General features: G+C 42.4%; 1 protein-coding gene across 1 annotated transcript in view; it reads left to right on the top strand.

Annotated features, from left to right (window-relative positions):
* Positions 1-2,949: 2,949 nt before the first annotated feature.
* The window catches only part of LOC102866956 (transmembrane protein 178A-like), a 98,056-nt gene continuing 79,176 nt past the window's right edge, over positions 2,950-21,829 (top strand). The window contains exon 1 of the mRNA XM_006882332.1: positions 2,950-3,411. Coding sequence (XP_006882394.1) covers positions 3,012-3,411 — 400 coding nt within the window. The 5' untranslated portion in view covers positions 2,950-3,011. The remainder of the gene's footprint in view (positions 3,412-21,829) is intronic.

Raw genomic sequence — 21,829 nt, 5'->3', positions numbered from 1 at the left:
GTCTGGATACTCAATCTCCCTCAGCTTGATGGCCCGCCAGGCTAAATGCCCTCATGCACACACTGTATTTTGGCCTAGACTTCTGCTTCTGCTCATTTGGAAGCACATGTCAACTTCAGGAATAAAGAATGTGGAGAAAATACTCATTTTACAGTGTTGATTATTGAAGCCTCCAAATTAGTGTGGTAGACACACAAATACAAATTTTGCAGAAGTACAAACACACATCTGATGGTAAATTTTGGTAAAGTTTAACCTATCTCTGACAAATGAACTCAAAAGTTACAGCCTCCATATAGCCTTCCTCACTCCCTCCAAAGAGTTTATCTCTTCACCAGGAATGTTCCCATGACCTATTGTTTAACTCTGGCTGTAGCTCTTGCCTCTCTGACTGTGTTGTCTTATCACTGAACTAGAGGCATGTAGAAGATGGAAGCCACTTGTTTTTCTTTGTATACAAATTCCTCTGGCATCACTGGGCTTGGAGGGGTTCTCATTTCACTGCTGGGAATGCCCAGAAGAAGACGTTTGAGCTTAGGGACAGGGTAGCATGCAGATGCTGGAGAGCCTGTGTACACATCACATGTCACACCACTGCTGAGGCAGTCACTGCACCATCCCAGGCAGTGCTCTCATTACATGCTGCTGGCCCGTATTTGTAATGTGTGACATTTTTTATGAAATACTGTCAAGAGTAATCCATCATACAGTAACCTTTGGATTATATGCTGAGACTGGTTTTAAACATAGACATAAATGAGCTCCAAGGATAATGCTGTTTTCTAAGAAGGATATGATCAAAGAGTTCTGGCTTGAAAATTGAAGCTCAACATCACGCTCTTTTAAGTTAAACAGAAGTGCCCCAAAAAGAGCTTTATTTCTGTCTAGCTGCAGTTGTACAGGATTTATTGTATAAAGATAATCAGGTGACTCTGAAATGTGACTGAATGCCCACTTCCTGTAATAAACACATCAGTATTTGAGAAAGAGGTGAAGACTTTCTAAAAGGTTGACAGCCCTTGGGACCTGCAAGTTTTATATCTCCAAAGGCATATTTTAAAAAGAAAAGGACATATGACAACTTCTGTGAATTTCAGATGCCAATTGTGGGCTCACAGTTAAAGATATTTTCTCTGGGTTTCCAGAAAACCTAGGATCTTACACATATTATAGAGTATAAATAAAAGAAAGCTTCTAAGTCTCATCATTTTGGTATAAATCCAGATAAGACTTCTTTGATGAGCTTAGCGTTTCCTGTGAAGGAAAAGCTTATAGGTGTGAGGAAGACTAAAATTAAGATTCTTTGTCTTCCTTAATTAGACTAGAGCTTACCATAGATCTTGCTGAAGCTGTGGGAAAATCCAAGCAATAATTCACATTGTCAGGTCAGCAGGAATGGGCAGGGGGGTCTGATATGATTGGAAGAAATGATCTATGTATGTACTGAACAGACACACCATCTTCCCTGGAAGTGTGCTCTCTGAAGATGCTGAGCACAAACAGCAATGAAAAGAAATTCCAGCAAGAGTCCTATACCAGCTCTACCAATGTCATTCCAGAGGAAATACATGAATCACATTAATACCAATCGAGGTGGGGCATTAATTAACAAGCCTTGTTAAACTGTGGAGTAATGACATTTAGTATCTAATGAATGTCTCATAATCACTTGATCATTAATATTTCATAGTATGAGAACACAAGGATTGCCATCCTGGGTTCATTCAACATGATTTCCTGTCTTGGTCAGTGAAGTCAAGGGCACCAAGTGGCAGGAGGGTACGGCATCTCCGTTGTAGAGTCCACACAACATAAACAATTAACTATTTCAGTACCTTGGCTGGGTCCTCATATTTTCTCACCTTAGAAAATGACTCTGCTTCTATTAGAATTAATACTTGTCATTGTTGAGTGCCTTTGAAGAGCAGAACCAAGTTGAGATGCTGACTTCAGTTTACCCCACTGCTTTGTTGTGGACCCTCCCAGTCCATGCACAAACTTTCAGAGAAGAAAATCATTACTTTGATTTATGACTGAGGGCTTGCTTTGTTCAAAGGCAATAATCACTTCACAGAACAGGTGCCACTGCAAAGGTTTATTGATCTCACGTCCTTCTTCTGGATATTCAAGGCCAGCCAACCTGGGGCCAGATGAAAGCTGTCAGAGAAACAGAAGTCCATCTTCCAGGAGCCTGAGAGGAAGGAGAATCTCTCTGGCCACAGTCCTACAGCTCCAGTGACACCGGAGGTGTCTCTTCTTTGAGAAGAGGAGTTGAAACAGAGAGAACACTGTTTCCCAGTGAGAGCGAGGGAAAGAGCAACGCTGTCAGAACTGCCCTAGGGTCTAAGTCCAAGAGGCTGCATCCTTCTGCAAGCAGGAGCCAAAGTCTCCGATTCTAGATCAGGATACCTCAGAGTTAAATACCAAGCAGCTGGGCCCTGGATGGGGGCACAAAATGGGACACTGATCAAAATCAATCTGGACAAATGGCAAAACTGAGTATGATATCGGTGGATGTCTTTTAAAGTCTTTGGTGGGAAGAGGACGAGAGACGAGGCGGTGTGTTGCTGGGTAGGTGGAGAGAAGCAGCCAGTTGAGGACTAGGGTATAAAAGGCACGCGAAGCCTGACAGCAGAGGGACAAAATAAGAGGGAAGCAAGAGACCGGGAAGTTAAAGTAAAGTACGAGGAAAGTGGGGACAGGGCCGGGGGGAGAGGCAGCAAGGAATGGGGAAGGGGAGGAGGTCCTAGAAAGCTAAAGGGGGTCGCTGAAGAGACTGGCGAATCTGGAAGTAAGGAGGGGCGCGGGGAGAGAGAGGGGTGGGGGCGCAGGCGGTGGGGACGGGGCACGGGGACTCGGGGGCGGCGGGCGGTGGGCGATCGCCCGCGGAGGGGCAGGCGCGGGGCGGGGAGGCCGTGGGAGGGAGGGAGGGGGCGGGCGCGCGGCGGAGCCAAGGCCAAGTGCATTGTGTCTGGCGGCGGCGCGCGAGCCCACCAGCGGCCCGGGAAGCCATGGAGCCGCGGGCGCTGGTCACGGCGCTCAGCCTCGGCCTCAGCCTCTGCTCGCTGGGGCTGCTCGTCACGGCCATCTTCACGGACCACTGGTACGAGACCGACCCCCGGCGCCACAAGGAGAGCTGCGAGCGCAGCCGAGCCGGCGCCGACCCCCCGGACCAGAAGAACCGCCTGATGCCGCTGTCGCACCTGCCGCTGCGGGACTCGCCCCCTCTGGGGCGCCGGCTGCTCCCCGGGGGCCCCGGGCGCGCCGACCCCGAGTCCTGGCGCTCGCTGCTGGGGCTCGGCGGGCTGGACGCCGAGTGCGGCCGGCCGCTCTTCGCCACCTATTCGGGCCTCTGGAGGAAGTGCTACTTCCTGGGCATCGACAGGGACATCGACACCCTCATCCTGAAAGGTGAGCGGCGGGGCGCGCCGTGGCGCTGGCGCGGGGAGCGCAGCCCGCGACTCCCCCGGGGCGCGCAGGTCCCGGGGGCCGCCTCCGCCGGCTGCCGCGCTGCGCTCCCGCACATTCTTCGGTCCTTGCCCGCCGCTGGCCCTAACCTTCTCCCTTTCTTTTTCCCTGTTTCTCTTTCCCCTACTCTCCGATCTCCCTTCTCCTAAGTCTGCGCTCTAGCCCCCTCCCTGCCGCCGTCTCCTTCTCCCCTGAATTTGCCTTTCTCTTTCCCGCTCCCTGTCCTCTTTGTATCCCTACCAGACTTGGAAGGCAAGTGAGTGTTTTCTTGACGCTGTTCCGCAGGAGGGTAACAGTCAAATAGATTCAATTTTCCCCAGTCAGCCTCCTTCCTTAGAGTTGTGTTTGCCTTTCGGAAATAACCCTTGGAAGGAAAGTGGTGCAAATCTCAGAAGAAGGTAACGGGTACTGCTAATGGGGAGCTAAGGGAGACCGAATGAACCGTTCTTAGATCATTGGAGGTGTGGTGTTTTTGTGGATTAAGACCGCCAAACCCCCAAACCGCTGTCAGGTCGATTCCCACTCCGTGGCGACCCGGTGCCTTCAAACCGTTGGTAGAGGGAGCCCAGTGCAGACAGGGCACCGGTGTTTTCGATCTTTCTAGGACTCTCCCCCAGCGCACCCCACCGGCCTCAGGGTCCAGGCACAATAAGGGGAGCTGTGCAGAGGGTCAGCCCCTGGCCTTCAAGAGCGCCCTGGATTTGCACTTGAGCTCCACAAGACCCTTCTCTCTTCTGGTTGTGAAACCCTGTGCGGTTGTTTTGTTTTGATTGTTATGTGGCGCAGAGTTGGCAGCATCAGTGTGCTCTTCGTAAATTCATGCCCCACCTGGCTCCCTTGCATGCAATCAGACAGAGCATTTTCTTTGTAATCTCATGCAGGTAAAAATATTCAGTATAACAAACCTTTGTGTCAGGGTTCCTGCTGTTTTCCAGAACTTAATCTCTCTCTCTCTCTCTCTCTCTCTCTCTCTCTCTCTCTCTCTCTCTCTTTCTCTCTTTCTCTCTCTGTGTGTCTATTTCCTCTAAGAGTTAAAGATAAATAAGGCTCTTTTTAAATAAGGCTCTTTTCCTTGGATTCATTATTGAGCATTTTTTTTTAAAGTCGAAAACCAGTGCATTTTAATCTTTAGTGAGTTGGGGAATCTCAGAAAAACAAAGGGCCCAATTTGTGTTAAATTCCATTTGGGATGAAATGAAACAGAAAGGAGGGGTTAATAGCGTGTTGGCCTTAAGAATCGTGTCACTTGGCATATTCGTCTGATCTCAAACATGCCACCTTCCTCCTTAGCTCAGCTGGGGACTGCTATCCAGAATCTGTCTGTTCATGGAAGGACTCCAGAGCTTTTTGGGGAAACTGGATACTGTAATCTTCCTTTGGGAACTACACCTTTTTCTTTCCTCTCCTAACTCTTCTCCAAATCTGATTTCACCTCATGAAGATGCTGCATAATTAATTCTGATAGTAGCATAGTACATGAACAAACTCTAAAAGCAGAATTTGGAGGCTCGGTTTTGGCATGCTCATTTAGGCAAGGCAATTTTGAAAGCTAAGCAGTGTAGTCTGTCTTTGGAAATGACAGAGCTGCATTTCCTGACACTCTTTCTGTGCCTGGAGTATTTGATTGCATGCAAATTGGATATAGAGGAATGTCTGAAATGAGCAGGCAACATCTAGTTCAGTAGCAGAAGAGGGACACCCCTCCACACACATGATCCAGCATGGACCCTATTTCTGGAGATACCATGCCTGACTGTGGTGCACATCTCCTGGCTGGTCCATAATGAAATAATCTCAGGTACAAGGGACTTTAGAGACTTTAGAGGCTATTTAGTTTGGTTTCTCATCCATTAATCAAACTCTTTTCTAGAATACTTCTGATTTTTCAGCACCACATTCCCATAAGGCAGAACTCATATAATCTTTTGTGTCATTTACTGCCACTGAAAACATACTAGAGGGTCAGCTATGGGTCAGTTCTGACTTGACAGCATACAACAACAACAACATATATAAGTTAAAGCTAGTTTTTTCTAGCCATGGATGTATATTTCAAATTTTATTTTAAAACAGTATCAGAGTTATAATATTAATGGTGTTTGGCTAATCCTTTGTATAGAAAATTGAAGCATTCTAAGATATATTGGTAGATGTGGGCCCACCACTATTTTGTCTGCTCGTTTTGCTGTGTGCTTTTCAACAGTGTCCAGACCTCATTTGCTGACCGTTTTCTTCAGGATCAGGAAGATAAAACTTAAAGGAATTTTCTAGTTTGAAAATAACAATAACAACAACAATAACAATTATAAGAATGCAAATTTTGGTTTTTTTGGAAGTTACTGAGCTGACACTATTTAGAAATGAGGAGTTTGGAGGTGAGGTGTGTTGTGCTGCTGTCAGCTGCTGTCTGGTTGACTCCTGTTTAAGGTTACCCCCTGCAGAGTAAAATGAGGTGCTTCCTGGCCTTGTGCCATCCTCAAATTTGGTTTAAGAGTGGGTCACAAAGTTTTTCCAAAAGTGGTTTGCCAGACCTTTCTTTTTAGTCCATCTTAGTGTTGAAGTTATGCTGAAATTTTTTCAGCATCACAGCAAACTGCAAGCCTTCACCTTCAGATGGGTGGTGGCTGTTTTTTCTGAGATACAAGGTGCGTCTGATACAGGCCATGGTCTTCACAATCACCTGTTATGCATCAGAGAGTTGGACAATGACCAAGGAGGATAGAAGGAGAATTGAGGCCTTGGAGTTGTGGTGCTGGAGAAGAGTATTGAGAATACCATGGACTGCTAGGAAAACAAACATATTTGTCCTGGAAAGGGTTAAACCAGGTGGCTCCTTGGAGGCAAGGATTCTGAGGCTCTGTCTAACATACTTTGGACATGTTGTGAGGAGAGACTGGTCCTTGTAGAGGGACATCATGCTTGGGAAGGTGGAGGGACAGCGCAGGAGAGGAAGGCCCTCTATGAGGTGGATTGATTCAGTGACTGGGATAATTGGGTTGGGAGTGTCAGAGACAGTGCGATTGGCACAGGACAGAGTGGAGTTTAGGGCTGTTGTACATAGGGTCGCTATGAGTCGCAGGCGACTCGACGGCACATAACAACAACAGCATGGATTAGGAGCTGAACCTGAGTCTCCTCCATGAAAGAAAAAATCTTAATATTGAACCACTAAAGGGATGTTGAAGAAGAATACTGAATATTTTATGGACTGGCAAAAAAATATACATATATGTCATGGAGAAGATGCAGCTAGAGTGGTCCTTGGAGGCAAGGATGGTAGTGCCGCATCTCACATAATTTGGGCATGTTGCTAGGAAAGGATATTCCTTGGAGAAGGACATTATGCTTGGAAATATAGAGAGATTGTGAAAGAGAGGCATACCTTCAACCAAGTAGATTATTACAGTGATTGTAGCAATGGACTCAAGTGTGTCAGAGATCAGGAAGACAGCACAGGGTAGGACAGGTTCAAATCTGTTGCCCATAGAGTCGCTATTAGTTGTACTCAACTTGATATCACCTACCTACAACAACAACAACACCTCTGCTGGTCCATTGTAAGATCATACTTTATTTTTCAAGAGATAGTAAAAACCCTGAATCTAGTATTTTCAACATTATTAGGAGTTCTAGTGGCCTAGTGGTAAGACGCAGTGCTGCAGTCCTGAAGGTATGCAGATCAAATTCACCAGCTGCTCCTGCTGGAGAAATAATGCTCAGTCTCCTTCCATGAGATTAAACTGCCTCTGAAAACCCACTGGAGGTCAGCTATGGGTCGGCTCCAACTCGACAGTGCCCAACAACACCAACCAGTCTTGGACTAGTTCATGATTCTTCTGGGTTTCAGTTTCATTATAATTTAAATCAGCACATTGGTCTCTACTAGCATTAAGAATTTATGTTTCTGTGAAATTTAAGAAAATAAAATACTACCAACAAATAGGAAATGAGGAAAAGTGAATTTAGATGATGTGAGGTGCAAAGAGGCCCATGAACACCTCAGATGATCAGTGGGTCATGAGGAAGGACATTGCTTCGGACTCCAGCAGTTCAAATCCACCGGTCATTCTGAGGAAGAAAGATGGGTAGTCTCCTTCTGTTAAGATGGATAGCCTTGAAAACCAGTTGAAGGATCACTAGGAATTGGAATTGAATCTATGGCAATGAATATCAGGAAGCGGGGGGGAAGAAACAACTTTTTTGTTCCTATAACACATTTGGTCAGCAGTATAGGGCTGGAATCCAGGTTGGAAGTCGTGTGGAGCAGCTGAATTCTACAGAGGTTTGTTTTCTGGTTCTGGTGAAGATTAGAGTGGAATATTTACTCACCTTTGGGTGTGAGTTGCTTTTATTCGGCCTCCTATTTAAAAACGCATTTGGTCAAACATTCTTCTGAGTGGTGTAGCACTGGTCTGTCCATTTGTTGTACAAAGGTGACTTGTGGTTGCTGTGATGCTAAACACTGTGATACTGATGTGTCAAATGTGATAATGGTTACCCATGGTAGACAGTGTTTGATGGAGCTCCTCAGTTAAAACAAGCTTGGAAGCAGGAGTGGCATCCACTTTTGAAACAGCTTGCCTCTGGAAACTCTATGAAATTGGAGAAATGATGAAAGTTATACAAGTGTTCAGGTCCTTCATTCATTGGGTCGCTATGAGTGGTCTACAACTCGATGGCACTTAACAACAACAACAACAACAGGTCTAGATAGCAAAGCCAAGAGCTACGTGAAATCTGCAAGGAGGAAAAGTAGAACTCATAATATATAAGACATTCTTACAATTGAAGTTATTTGTGTTTCCTTCTACTAGAGGCTGAGTAAGCAGAAGTGACAGAAACATACAGTGGGCAACTGATTTGCAAATTATATGTGTGATACACGTGTGATAGTTGTTGTTAGATGACATTGAGTTGAGTGCAAATCATAGAGACCCAAGCACATCTCTAAACCTTGCCTATCCTATACCATCCTCATAATTTCTGATCTACTTGAACTTGTTCACTGTCAATCCATCTGGTTATGGGTCTTCCTCTCATTTGCTTATCTTTTATCTTTCCAAGTTATGATGTTCCTTTCAAAGGAATACCTCCTCCTAACAACATGCCCAAAGTAGCTTTGTCATCCTTGCTTCCAAGGAGTGCTTAAATATTCTTTGTGTGTGTGTGTGTGTATGCACGCGCGCGTGTGTATGGGCTGTTGCATGGGTAACCAAAAGACTGAATTTACAGTGGGTCAAATCCACCAGTAGCTGTCCTGGAGAAAAATGAGTATTCTTTTTCTGTTTTGTCTATAGCCATAGAAACTCAATGTTGTTGTTGTGTGCCGTTGAAGAGGAACTGACTCCATAGCTAACTCTCCAGTGGGTTTTCAGAGGCAGTTTCATACAGGAGGAGATTGTGCATCTTTCTTCTGTGGAGCAGCTGGTAGATTTGAACCGTGTTCCTTTGGGATTGTAGCACAACACCTTACCACTAGGCTACCAGAGCTCTCTATCAATGGTCCTATGAATTGTACTCGACTTGATAGTATCTAACAACATCAACAACTGTCAGTTGGAACTCAACAGCAAAGAATTAGTAAAATATATATTTCTTCACTCTTTCTCTACGTATTCACTCTATAAATATCTCTTTGCAGGGTACTGAAAAACAATGGTGTCACTCTGGAGACTAAGGTGCATCTGATACAGGCCATGGTCTTTACAGTCACTTGCTATGCAATGCATCAGAGATCTGGACAATGACTAGGGAGGGTAGAAGGAGAATTGATGCCTTTGAGCTGTGGTGCTGGAGAAGAGTATTGAATGTACCATGTACTGCTATGAAAATGAACAGGTTCAACCTGGAGAGGGTTAAACCAAGCTGCTCCTTGGAGGCAAGGATTCTGAAGCTTCGTCTGTTGTACATTGGACATGTTGCAAGGAGGGGCCAGTCCTTGGAGAGGAGTGTCATGCTTGGGAGGTTGAAGGGACAGCGCAGGAGAGGAAGACCCTCTATGAGGTGGATTGATTCAGTGACTGGGGTAATTGGGGTAGGTGTGTCAGAGACAGTGAGATTGGCACAGGACAGAGCAGAGGTTAGGGCTGTTGTACATAGGGTCACTATGAATCACAAGCGACTTGACGGCACATAAAAACAACAACCACATAAATATGTGTGTACTCTATGTTGTTGTTGCTGTTTTACCGTTGAGTCAGAACCAACCCATAGTGGTCCAGTGGGTTTTCAGATCCAGTTTAATATCATGGGAGGAGATTGCCCATCTTTCTTTTTTAGAGCAGCTGGGGGATTTGAACTGTGTGCCTTCTGATTACAGTACACAGTACAGCACAGCTTCTTATACTAGGCCACTAGAGCTCCCTCCATGAAAATGTGTATTTATCCTATAAATATATATTTTCTCTGTTAACTATCTATGTTTACTCTATGAACATCTCTAACTCTATCTGTACTTACAATCTGGGAAGCTCTGTTGGCATGATCCACTGTGCTGCGCTGCCAACCCAGTAGAGGTGTCTGCTCCTCTGACTGTTCTAATCCACCAGTGGTTCTGTGGGGTAAAAATGGCAATTTCCTCTCCTGTGATTTACAGCCTTGAAAATACCTTTGGAAGGTCAGCTATCAGTTAATTCTGGCTCAAGGACAATTAATTTGAGTTTTGAACCATTTCAGAGAGATCATGGGAGCTAGAAAAACACTGATCTTAATGGGACATATATTTTGGGGAAGCATCACGTTGTGATTCTCACCCTTCATTATTATTTTTAGTTCAATTGCAGCCCAGAATAGTTCTGGAAGGTCTACGTTGGACTTCCTGGATCTTAGAAGACTGGAAGAGAAAGCAATTGATAAAGTCAGTTAAGCCTCAAGACCAGGATTAGAATTCTGCTCTAACAGACTTCCTGCCAGGGCTACAAAGACAGATTCACCAACAGAGTTTACATATAATTGAGGATTCAGTGCTGTACTAAGAGAGATGTACTGACCGCATTTCACCATGTTGCCAATGGGGATAGCGTGAGAACATATCAAATGCGTTAGAGAGAATTAGATTCACATGTTGCCATAATTTAATACTCAATCGAAAAAAAAAACCCAGATGAAGACCTTTTGCATGCGAGGTTGTGCTATGAATATTTGTCCACTTATGGAAGAGTTCTTTTGAATTGATCAATGGCTCGGAATCACTTTAAGTTCTTCCATTTGTACCTTCTTGCAGCATTAGATAACTTTTGATGATAAGGAAGCTTCAGTGGTGTAACATAGTTCTGGTAAACATGCAAATGAAATGATTCTTTACTCAGCAATTGAAGAGCTGGAATTAGTTGAGTACACTTTGGGTGGAAACTTCAGCAGCATGCATTTCAGACTTAGAGCTTCATGTGACTGAGAATACCAGTCATTATAAAGACACCTTTTGATGTAAAACACCTATATATCCAGTAAGGAGGTGTGCAATGTGTGATCAAAGTGTATAAGAAGGAGAGGGGATCTCTGGTAGTTTAGTGGCAGGAAACTGTGTTCAGTTCCAGAGGCATGCAGTTTCGAACTCACCATTTGCTGCTTGGAAGAAGGACGGAAAAATCTCCCAAACGATTTACTGCTTCTGAAAACTTGCTGGGGGCTCAGCTATGGTTTATGGTTCAATTTAATGGCAGATAACGATGATAGTGTATAAGTGGTACAGGAAATGATAAGACATAGAATGAGAGATAGATAATATAAAGGTAAACTCTGTGTTCATTCATTTATTTATTAAACAAATATAATATTGAGTGCCAAGCACTGTACTAGGCACAGACATGATGGGGGAAAAACCAAAAACTCAACAAAAGAAACCACGGTCTCACAGAGTTCACATCAAATAGAAGAGTCTATATTTTGTAGTGGATTATATAGCAAATATTCTTAGTAGATTCAGGGAGCTTGCTCATGCGAATTTATACTTGGACTAGGAAGTTGTCCTCAGAACAGAGTAACGAAACACTGCATGGTTCAAAATCAGGAAAGGAATGTGTCAGGGATGTGTCCTGTCTCCATACCTTTTCAATCTCTATGCAGAGCAGATCATTCAAGAGGCTGGGCTTTATAAGGATGAATGTGGCATCAGGATTGAAGGAAGATTCATCAATAATTGGCATTATGCAGATGATAGAACTTTGCTTGCCGAAACTGAGGACGACCTGAAGTGTTTGCTGCAGGTCAAGGACTGTAGTCTCCAATATGAATTGAACCTCAACATCAAGAAGACAAAGATTTTCACCACTGGGCCAATTGGCAGCACCAGGATAGATGGAGAAGAGATTGTGGTTGCTCGGCTTCAAAATCAACACTCTTGGCATCAGCAGTCTAGAAATCAAAATACAAATTGCTTTGGGAAAATCTGATGTCAGGGATCTCTCCAAAGTGCTAAAGAGTAATGATGTCAGTGTAGGGACTAAGATGCACCTGGTCCAGGCCATGTTCCTCAGTTACTTGCAATGCATCAGAGAGCTGGACAATGACTAAGGATGACAGAAGAATTTATGCCTTTGAGTGTTGCTAAGAGTATTGAACATATTGTGGACCACCATGAGAACAAACAGGTCTGTTTTGGAGAGCATGAAATCAAGTTTCTCCTTGCAGGCAAGGATTTTTAAGTTCTGTCTCACTTACTTTGCACATGTGGCCAAGAGGACCAGTCCTTGGAAATGAATACTATCTGAGAAGGTTGGAGAGACAGCACAGGAGAGGTGAGGAGAAGGATTGACACAGTGACTGGGGTAATGGGAATAGGTGTATCAGAGTCAGTGAGACTGGCTCAGGATAGGGCAGAGCTCAGAGCTATTGTACATAGGGTTGCTATAAGTCACAGGCAAATAACAATGACAACAATAACAGTTGCTTAGGGGTAAGGAACTGTGCTGTCAATGCAAAGGTACGTAGTTTGAATCCACTAGCTGCTCTGTGGGAGAGAGATGGGCAACCTCCCTCCTCCCATGCTATTTACTGTCTCTGAAAACCCACTGGAGGGTCAGCTTGGTTGGTTGACAATACACAACAACAACTTAGTAGGCTAGGGAAAGAAAGCCCTTTGAGAAGTCTGCTAACATTGGTAGATAAATGACAGGCAATATTGAGCAAAGTGATGGAGTGCAAGGCCCTTGGGGGATTCCCAGCCATTCTGTTTGTTCCAAGCACAATTCTTATGTTTAAACTAATGGGTAAACAGGAAGTTAGGAGGACAGATGGAAGGAGACTTAGTTGGAAACATTATATAATGTTTCTTTCAGTTTCTAAAAACACTGACTTTAATAAATAAACTGATGAGACTGGTGACTACATTGTGAAGAACATTGGAGAAGTTAATTTAAGTAGGAATTTAAGGCCCTGAAATGATATGAAAATTCCAAATGCTTTTCTGTTTGCCTTTAATTATTTTTATTTCCTAATTTAAAATTTCTACCCAAACCAGTAAACACTGATGCTCAATTCTATGTACCACGCTTATGTAAATAAAATTTCAATATTCTGTATTATCTACAATAAACAAAAGACAAATCAATGTTGTAGTGCTTTTTATTTTTATGAGCTAGAAATGTGAAGATTATCATTCTACACGTTAAATCTCGTAACTAATATAAATCAATTGGAATTGAATTCTTGAAACTTGAAATAAAACATGTCCATATAGTTTCAGAAGCATTCTCCTCGTAATGAGATAAACAGAGATATCAAAGACAGTAGGACATAAATTGTCATTTTGCTCTCTGCAAGAGAAAGAAGAGTGGGAGAATTGGTTGAAATTCATTGCGTTTGCTTTTCATTCTGTTAATGATTTATCTGTTTCCCATGTTGCTTATTCGCCATGAAATTAATAGTCTGTGTGGGACCCACCAAGTTCTACCTGACACAGAAATAGATTGATGGTTTTCTTCAGCTCATTTGTAGACCAAAGTATCATTTGTGTTAGAATAATTATTTCCCAAGAGCAGTTTTATCTAGGGAAGCTGAGAGCATAGCACATTTTCTCCCCACACCCCACCCAAGTGGTTTACGTATTATTCTCAGAACTTCTCTTGGATCAGAAGATGCTGCCAGCAAAGAGCATTCTTCAGTGTTGCGAGTACTGGGAGGTCAGTGAAATTTCTGGTGGCTCAAATGGTTAATGCACCTGACTGCTAACCACAAGGCTAGAAGTTTGAATCTACCCAGAACTACCTCCGAAGAAAGGCCTGGCAATTGCGTCCAAAAATCAGCCGTTGAAAATCCTGTGGAGCAAAGCTCTGGTCTGACACACGTGGGGTCACTGTGAGTCATCTGGACAGCGACTGAGTTTTGGGTGGATGTGATTATGAATTCCAGCATCATCCTATATAATTTTTTTTTAAACTTTGTGTATGTGTACCATCAAATCAGATCTGACTGGTATAGGAGGAGATTGTCCCTCCTTCTCCATCAGAGCATCTGGTGGATTTGAACCACATGCCTCTGGGATTGCAGTGCAGCTTCTTGCCACTAGGCCACCATCCTTTATAGTTTATATTTCTTAATTTTAAAATTATGTGCCAGGACTACTACTCATTTATATGCTATCTTAAACAAAGACAAAAGCGAATTTTGAAGATGACAAGAAGAATACATATTGTAATTGTTTTCATCCTGCACATCAAAGCTTGGTATGTACACACCCATTTTAGAGACTAAATCTCTTCCTACTTCTTGGGAGAACCCAGCTTCACATCTGGGTAGTGAGAAATGATTTTGCCTATGAGGGTTGATGTTTACATTGGGCCTCCCATCATTTTTTTACTGGGGAGAAAACATGTATTTTATTTTTGTACCATTTATGACATGAGACACAGTATTAAATGCACCCTATTTGATGAAATTGTACTTTTATATACTATTATAAACAGACAAAAGCAAATTTTAAAGAGTTGTGAAAATAAATAGGAATACGTAGGAGTTCAACTGTTTTCATCCTGCACACTAAAGATTTGATTAAATAACTGTCAGTTCATACTAAACAAGGCAGGAAGGAGGGACAGATTGTTATACTCATGCCTTTAAAAAAATTGTAGTGAAATACATTTAATAAAATATTTTCCCTTAATATTTTAATATATGCATTTAGTTACATTAATCCTATCAATCATATGAAATCATCACGATTGTTTCCAAGTTTTTCTACTACCCTTAAGTGTCCCCTAGCCAAACACTTCTGTCTCCCTTGTCATCTTCTGTCTGGTAACCACTAATGAACTTTGACGTTCATGCATTTGCCTATTCTAGGTCTTTCATATAAATAGGATCATAAATGATCTTTTCTCTTTTATGACTGACTCATTTCACTCAGGATAATCTGTTTTAAGGTTATCCATGTTGGAGTTTGTGTCTGAATTTAATTTCTTTTCCCCTTATGGCTAAACAGTATACATCGTGTGTGTGCATGTGCACCCCCTCGCCCCCCACCCCTAAATTTTGATTTAACTGTTGATGGATAGTTAGATTGTTTCCAGCTTCTGGTGTTGTGAATAGTGCTGCAGTGACCATGAGTGAACAATGCTGTTTCAGTCTCTGGTTTTCAGTCCTTTGGGTATATACCTAGGAGAGGACTTGCTGAGTCATGTGGTCATTGATGAAGGAAGTATAACCAGAGTGCTCCTTAGAGATGGTGGCATGGTGGGATTTCATCTCACTTATGTTGAGCATATTTTCATGAGGAACTAGTTTTTGAAGAGAGACATCGTACTGGGAAAGATAGATGGTTAGCAAAAGAGTGGAAGATTCTATGAGATGGATTGGGACAGTGACTACAGCAGTGGGCTTGGGCGTGATAGATATTTTGGGGATCATGTAGGGCAAAGTTCAGATCTGGTGGTCATAGGGTCACTATGAGCCATGGGTGACTCCACAGCACCTAACAATAACAACATGGTTAATCTATATTTAACTTTTTGTGGGTTGTTTTGTTGGCTTTAAAGAAAGTTTTTATTTTATACTAGTTTACTTATAAAGTTTGTATACATTGTTTTTTATACCAGATCTTTCCCATTTCCTTTATACAACCCTTCCTCTACCCCTCAAATTGTGTGACCCTATGATTACCCCCAGCTCATCCTCAGCCTTCTGCTCCTATCTTTCCCCACCTCCTTGGATCCTCATACACATTTTATTAGTGATCTTTATATTTTTATAACCATAGTCTTAAATAGTACTACTTGTCCTTACAGGACTGAGTTTACTTAGCGTGATTTTCAAAATCCTTGCTCATGCGTGCTATGCAGTATCCCATCATGTGAATATACCATAATTTCTCAGTCCATTCGATTGTGGTTGGACATCTGGGCTGTTTCCATGTTCCTGTGATGGTGAATAATGCTGCTATGAAGAACATGAGTGGACAAATCTCTGTGTGTGCTTCAGTTCCCATCCTCTCAGGGTATATTCCAAGCAGTGGTATAGCTGGGTCATATGGTATTTCTATATTCAGCTTTCTGAGAAAAATGTCAAATTGCCTTCCAGAGTGGTTGTACCATTTTACAATCCCACCAACAGTGTCTAAGAGTTCCTCTCCCTCCTAATCTTTTGAAGAACGGTTCATCTGTTTTTGCACAGCTGGTGCACCCTTTTACAATCCCCTCAACAATGGCTAAAAGTTTCAGCTTTTTTACATCCTTGTCAATATTGGTGGGTTTGTGTTTGTTTGTTTTTTTAAAAAACCTGTACAACTTTTTAATTGAAGTTTTTAATGAAACAGTACAACTTTTAATCACTAGATTTGTAGAATCTTTTTCCTTGTCTCAAGTGTCATGAGGCTGGTCATATCCAAATGTGATTGACTTGTTTCAGCCCATTCTATTACTAATGTGTAAAAATTCATACAAAAGGCCACTAAATGCTCACCACTCTGCTCTCCAAAAGAGACACTTACTTCCATTTTTTATCATCTGCACACAGAACTTGTTTTTTAAAACTAATTTATAAACACAAAAAGAGGGGATGCTTTGAGTGGTTCGTATCTACCATCTTATGGGTAACATTTGACGTTGGCCTTGAGGAGAAAAAAAAGAGAGAGTTTTTGCTATGCCTTGGAAAGTTCATAACCAGTTATACCCAACTTGCTGTGATTTGTCTGTAGCTACTGATTTTCCTTCTTCGGAGCTTGAAAAAGAGCTCTTAGTCCCCATCAGGCTGACTGCTCGTAATTGCAAGTGTTCTTGATTGCCATGGAAGATCAGCTTTTGTTGGGGGTGCATCTGGACCTTACACTTAGTGCGAGCTGGCAGTTGTTTAATCAAATGGAGTTCATTTAATACTGTGCTTAATGTCATAAATGGCACAGAAATAAAATGCATCTACCTCTCTCCTCTGGGTGGGGTGAATGTGTGTGACAGAGCACTGAGGGAGACAGGGACACTCCCAGGGCCAGTGCTACGTGTGAGGTCATGAAGCTAAGGAGTGGGGACTTGGGAAGTATTTAGGGGGCATCTTAGTTTCTAATGCTGCTGTTAAACAATGCCACAGGGCTTGGCAAAAAGAACAGATAGTTATTTTCTTGCAGTTTAAGAGACCGGAAGTGCAAATTCAGGGTCAGCTTGCTGTCTCTTGGCTCTGGGGAAAGATCCTTGTCTGAGCTTCCTACCCCTACCCCAGCATCCCTCAGTTCCTTGAAGATATTCAAGTGCCATCCATTCTTCTACTTGTCTTGTCTTTATCTTAAAAGCTTTTATTTAATTTAGAAGTGATTAGGTTGAGGACATACCCTACACAAACAACAAAACAAACCCCTATTTCCAAGCAAGTCTTTATCTGCAGATATAAGGGTCAGGATTTTAGTATTTGGGATACATATTTGGGATGATACAGTTCAACCATAACAGGTGAGAAAGGGTTTTCCAGACTCCCTTTGGTATCTGCAATGCAGTGCACCCCAGTTTATCTGTGGTACATATGACTTCTGTTAATCATGACCTCATAATTGGGGTCTCCTCATTTCTTGAGCTCACCTATTTTGTGACTATCTTTCAGAGAAACCTCTTGTCCTTCTTGGAGCCTCAACTGTGTGCATACCTGAGGCCCATTTTGTAATTGTTTTCTGGAGAAAAGAACTGTACATAAGTTGGAAACAACAAACTGGAAGCTTGAAGTAGTGAATGTGTCTCCTTTGGAATAAGGCATCAGCTAAACATTTTGGGAATTGTTCTGAAATGGTTTTAGGTACATGAACTTGCTGTAGTTTTAAAAATAAGACTGTTCTGCAGTGACTCTAAAAATCACCACTGATGTCTAAAGCTTGGTGCAGCTGGTTGTAAAGATTTTTATCAAAATAAAGGCATTTGAAAATAGAAAGTGGACCTTATCTTCAAAAACTGGTAAAATTTACAGCAGTTGATCCCATTCTTCCCCCACTTTTCCATAGTGTCTCTCTGTGGTTAAAAATGATTGCAGTGATTAATCTGTTTTATTGCAAGTTGTAGCTAAAATGATGTGATGTAACTGAACTTCTTGGAGCATGTGAGCCAGGCCTGGCTGTCATGAGGCTGGCAGCCTTTGTTTGCTGCAGAGTAACGGGAAACCACAAGCAGCACTCCATCTTTCTTGTAACTCAGCCAGATAAGCTGATTGCAGACCAAACAATAATGTCATGGGGACACCCATCAGGGAATGCATTAGCAAGTAAAAACGGGAAACAATACAAACCATATTTTTGTTTCTGCTGTCTCAGATTACAGAGGATACACTGACTTCTTTTCTATGACTTGCTGGATATCCCCCAGTGTTCAGACTTTTAAATATTTTGTTCATAGGTAAAATCAATCAATTCGTTTCTTCCCCTAAGGACCTAAAAGATATAACATGCTCCTGTCTGATTGGCCCAGGTTTCCTGACACTATAAAGGTAGGAAGGGAAATGACTTCAGGAATACAGTGGGGAATACTGGGTATAAATATAGATAATTCTAGAAGGCTTAATTGCCCCTTTACAACCAGCTACTCTGCGGCATATTGACATTGATGCTTCCACCTGCCATGTACACGAACACCAGCTTGCATACTTTGGGTATGCTGTAGCAGAGCAAGCGAGTGAGGGGAGGAGGCCTGCAGTTGGCCTGCATCTCTTTCGCCTACATTTTAAGGATTTTTTTTTTCTTTGGTGTAGGGGATGTGAGCATTTCATACAATCAGCCGTCAGTCAACACATGTTACTGAATGATGAAAAAGAAATGCTTTTTCAAATATGTGTTTTTGCTTAGTGGAAAAACATTGGGTGCTAAACCCCTGTGGGGGCGTACTTCTGAGAACACATTCAAAATCATGAAAAAGTAGGTCTGACTAGGTGGGGCTCAGTTCTTGGCTAATTTGAGCTTGCATGTAATTTTTTTTAAATGTTTTCACAATTCTGAAAACTACCTGCCGTTGTTGTTGTTGTTGTTGTTGTTGTTGTTGTTGTTGTTGTTATGTGCTGTTGAGTCGTTTGCGACTCATAGCGACCCTATGTACAACAGCCCTAAACTCTGTTCTGTCGTGTGCCAATCACACTGTCTCTGACACTCCCATCCCGATTATCCCAGTCTCTGAATCAATCCACCTCATAGAGGGTCTTCCCCTCCTGTGCTGTCCCTCCACCCTCCCAAGCATGATGTCCTTCTCCAAGGACCGGTCTCTCCTCACAACATGTCCAAAGTATGTTAGACGGAGCCTCAGAATCCTTGCCTCCAAGGAGCCACCCAGTTTAACCCTTTCCAGGACAAATCTGTTTGTTTTCCTAGCAGTCCATGGTATTCTCAATACTCTTCTCCAGCACCACAGCTCAAAGGCCTCAATTCTCCTTCTATCCTCCTTGGTCATTGTCCAACTCTCTGATGCATAGCAAGTGATTGCGAAGACCATGGCCTGTGTCAGATGCACCTTAGTCTCCAGGGAGACACCATTGCTCTTCAGTACTTTGGAGAGGTCCCTAACAGCAGACTTTCCCATGGCAATACGCCTTTTAATTTCCTGGCTGCTGGTGCCAAGACTGTTGACTATGGAGCCAAGCAAACTAAAGCAGTGTACAATCTCAATCTCTTCACCATCCGTCCTGATGCTGCCAATTGGTCCAGTGGTGAGAATCTTTGTCTTCTTGACATTGAGCCTCAATCCACATTGGAGGCTGCAGTCCTTGACCCTCTGCAGCAGGTGCTTCAGGTCCTCTTCATTTTCAGCAAGCAGGGTTGTGTCATCTGCAGACCTGCCTATAGTAATTCATAATTGTTAATGGAATTTGAAAGTGTGGGCTTCATGTTGGCTGATTTGCACTGAAGTTCTTTTAAAAAACAACAGACTTGATCTATTGTCATATGGTAAAAAAAACTATAAAACAGACAAGCCAAATGACCATTGGACTTGACATGAAAGAAAAATTGTACTGGTGGTGAGTGAGGAAAGTCAAAGTGTAACGGGTGGTCATAGGATAAGGATAATTGACCTGAGGTTAGTAGGAACTAAGTATTTGTTTTATGCCACTGATACTTAACACTTATTGATTTCAGGTGATTTAATCCTTCTTGGTATCTAACGCATTATAGGAAACCTTTGTTTAATTGTCCAATAATGAGAGTGCTGGTTGAAAGAACCAAAAACTAACAACTATTGAAAAAATAAAGAAAACAAGCTAAACGAAAGAGTGGGAGACAAAATGATAGGGACTGATAACATGTATGTTCTTGGAAAATGTTGTCATTTTGTTTAGGTATTTGGAACAAACAAAACAGAAGACATAAGAAAACTATTTACTATTCAGCAGCAAAAGATAAAGGCTGGCTAGAACATGTTCCTGGAAGCAGCATCAAAGTCATGTTGTGTTTCCTTCTCTTTTTCCCCCTCTAGGCTTGCCTTTTCTTTCTAAAAGAAAGGCAGATTGGTAGGAGGAAAATAGGTAAGCACGTGTAGAATCAAAGATTCATAGAGCTGAAAGGAGCACTAAGCAGTGATCCTCAATTGGTTTTTATCCTAGGATGCCCGCAATAGGTGATTTTCACTTGTGCTAAACTCCTGTCAATTACATGCAATTCCTGGCATACCAGCTGTAGCTCCCTCCCTATCCCTCTAAAAGCATCTCATCAGAATGCCTGTGTGAGAGGGATGCTACTATCAGCATAATCTGACTCTGTTTAATTTATAAACAGAGTGCATCATTTGGACAAGAGGAGGCCCTTTGATTTTGTATAGAACAGCAGTTTGATTGGCAGTGGGGGTAGGGTTTGCACAGTAAGAGCTGAGTTTTATCCGGATTGAGTACTTTTTTAGGGGTGGAGGCTGAATGATGAGCTGATGGTGCTCAGGTGTATGAGCACTTAAATTCCCTAGTCATCCCTTGGAAAGTTGAAATCTGCATTAAATAATATACTACCTGACTTTATGTGGAAAGAAAAGAGATCCCAAATAAGCAAAGCAAAGTTAAAGATGATCAAATTGGAAAGCCACATACTCTCCAATTTCAAAACATACTTCATAGCCCCAGTACTAAACAGCTTGGTACCGGCACAATGACAGATACATAGATCAGCAGAACAGAATTGAAAATCCAGAAATAAATCCATCCATCCTGGGCTCTGTTGTCAAGAATTTAATTTTACTTTGATCCACAGTCAACACCCAAGGTGGCTATAGTCATGAAACCAAAAGACATCTAACATTGGGGGATCTGCTATTTAGGACTTCTTTAAAGTGCTGAAGAGCAAAGATGTAAATTTAAAGACTGAGGTGTACCTGATTCAAGCCATGGCATTTAAGTCCCTGGAACCTGGACAATGAATAAAGAAGATTGATAAATCATTCATGCCTTTGAATTGTGATGTTGACAAGTATTGAAAATCCCACAGATTGCCGACTTCGTCTCGTATTTTTTGAGCGTGTTGTCAGAAAGGCCAGTTCTTGCAAAAAAAATATGGTGTTGGAAATGTAGGGTGTCAGAGAAAGACAGAAAGACTTTCAGTGAGATGAACTGACACACCGACTGTAACAAAAGCCAGGAGAATGAGGGAGATTGTGAGATGGTCATGGATAAGACAAGGTCTGTCTGTTGTTCTGCTGTGATTCACAGTCCACTCAGTGGCACCTAACAGCAGCAACATGGACAGTGTATTTTCAGTGAAAAGTCAAAGTCCATTTAGTGGGAAAGCTGGATATTTATTTGCATAAAAGTGAAACAGGATCCATACATAAAAATGAAATAGAATGATTTTAAGGATGTGGGGGGAGTGGAAGCAGACAGATGAGGATGTGCAGGGGGAGGGAGAGATTAATCATGGAGTTGTACAATTTGATGAGTTTGTGGGGGGTGAGGGAAATTGGAAGAATCTGTTCTGGAAAACAATGTATTTGAATTTTGT

This window comes from Elephantulus edwardii, unplaced genomic scaffold (genome assembly GCF_000299155.1).
Source record: "Elephantulus edwardii isolate Elephantulus edwardi_28Jun2011 unplaced genomic scaffold, EleEdw1.0 scaffold00019, whole genome shotgun sequence".
NCBI classification, from domain to species: domain Eukaryota; kingdom Metazoa; phylum Chordata; class Mammalia; order Macroscelidea; family Macroscelididae; genus Elephantulus; species Elephantulus edwardii.
The sequence above is the reverse complement of the archived record's forward strand: the minus strand, read 5'-3'. Positions and strand labels throughout refer to the sequence as shown.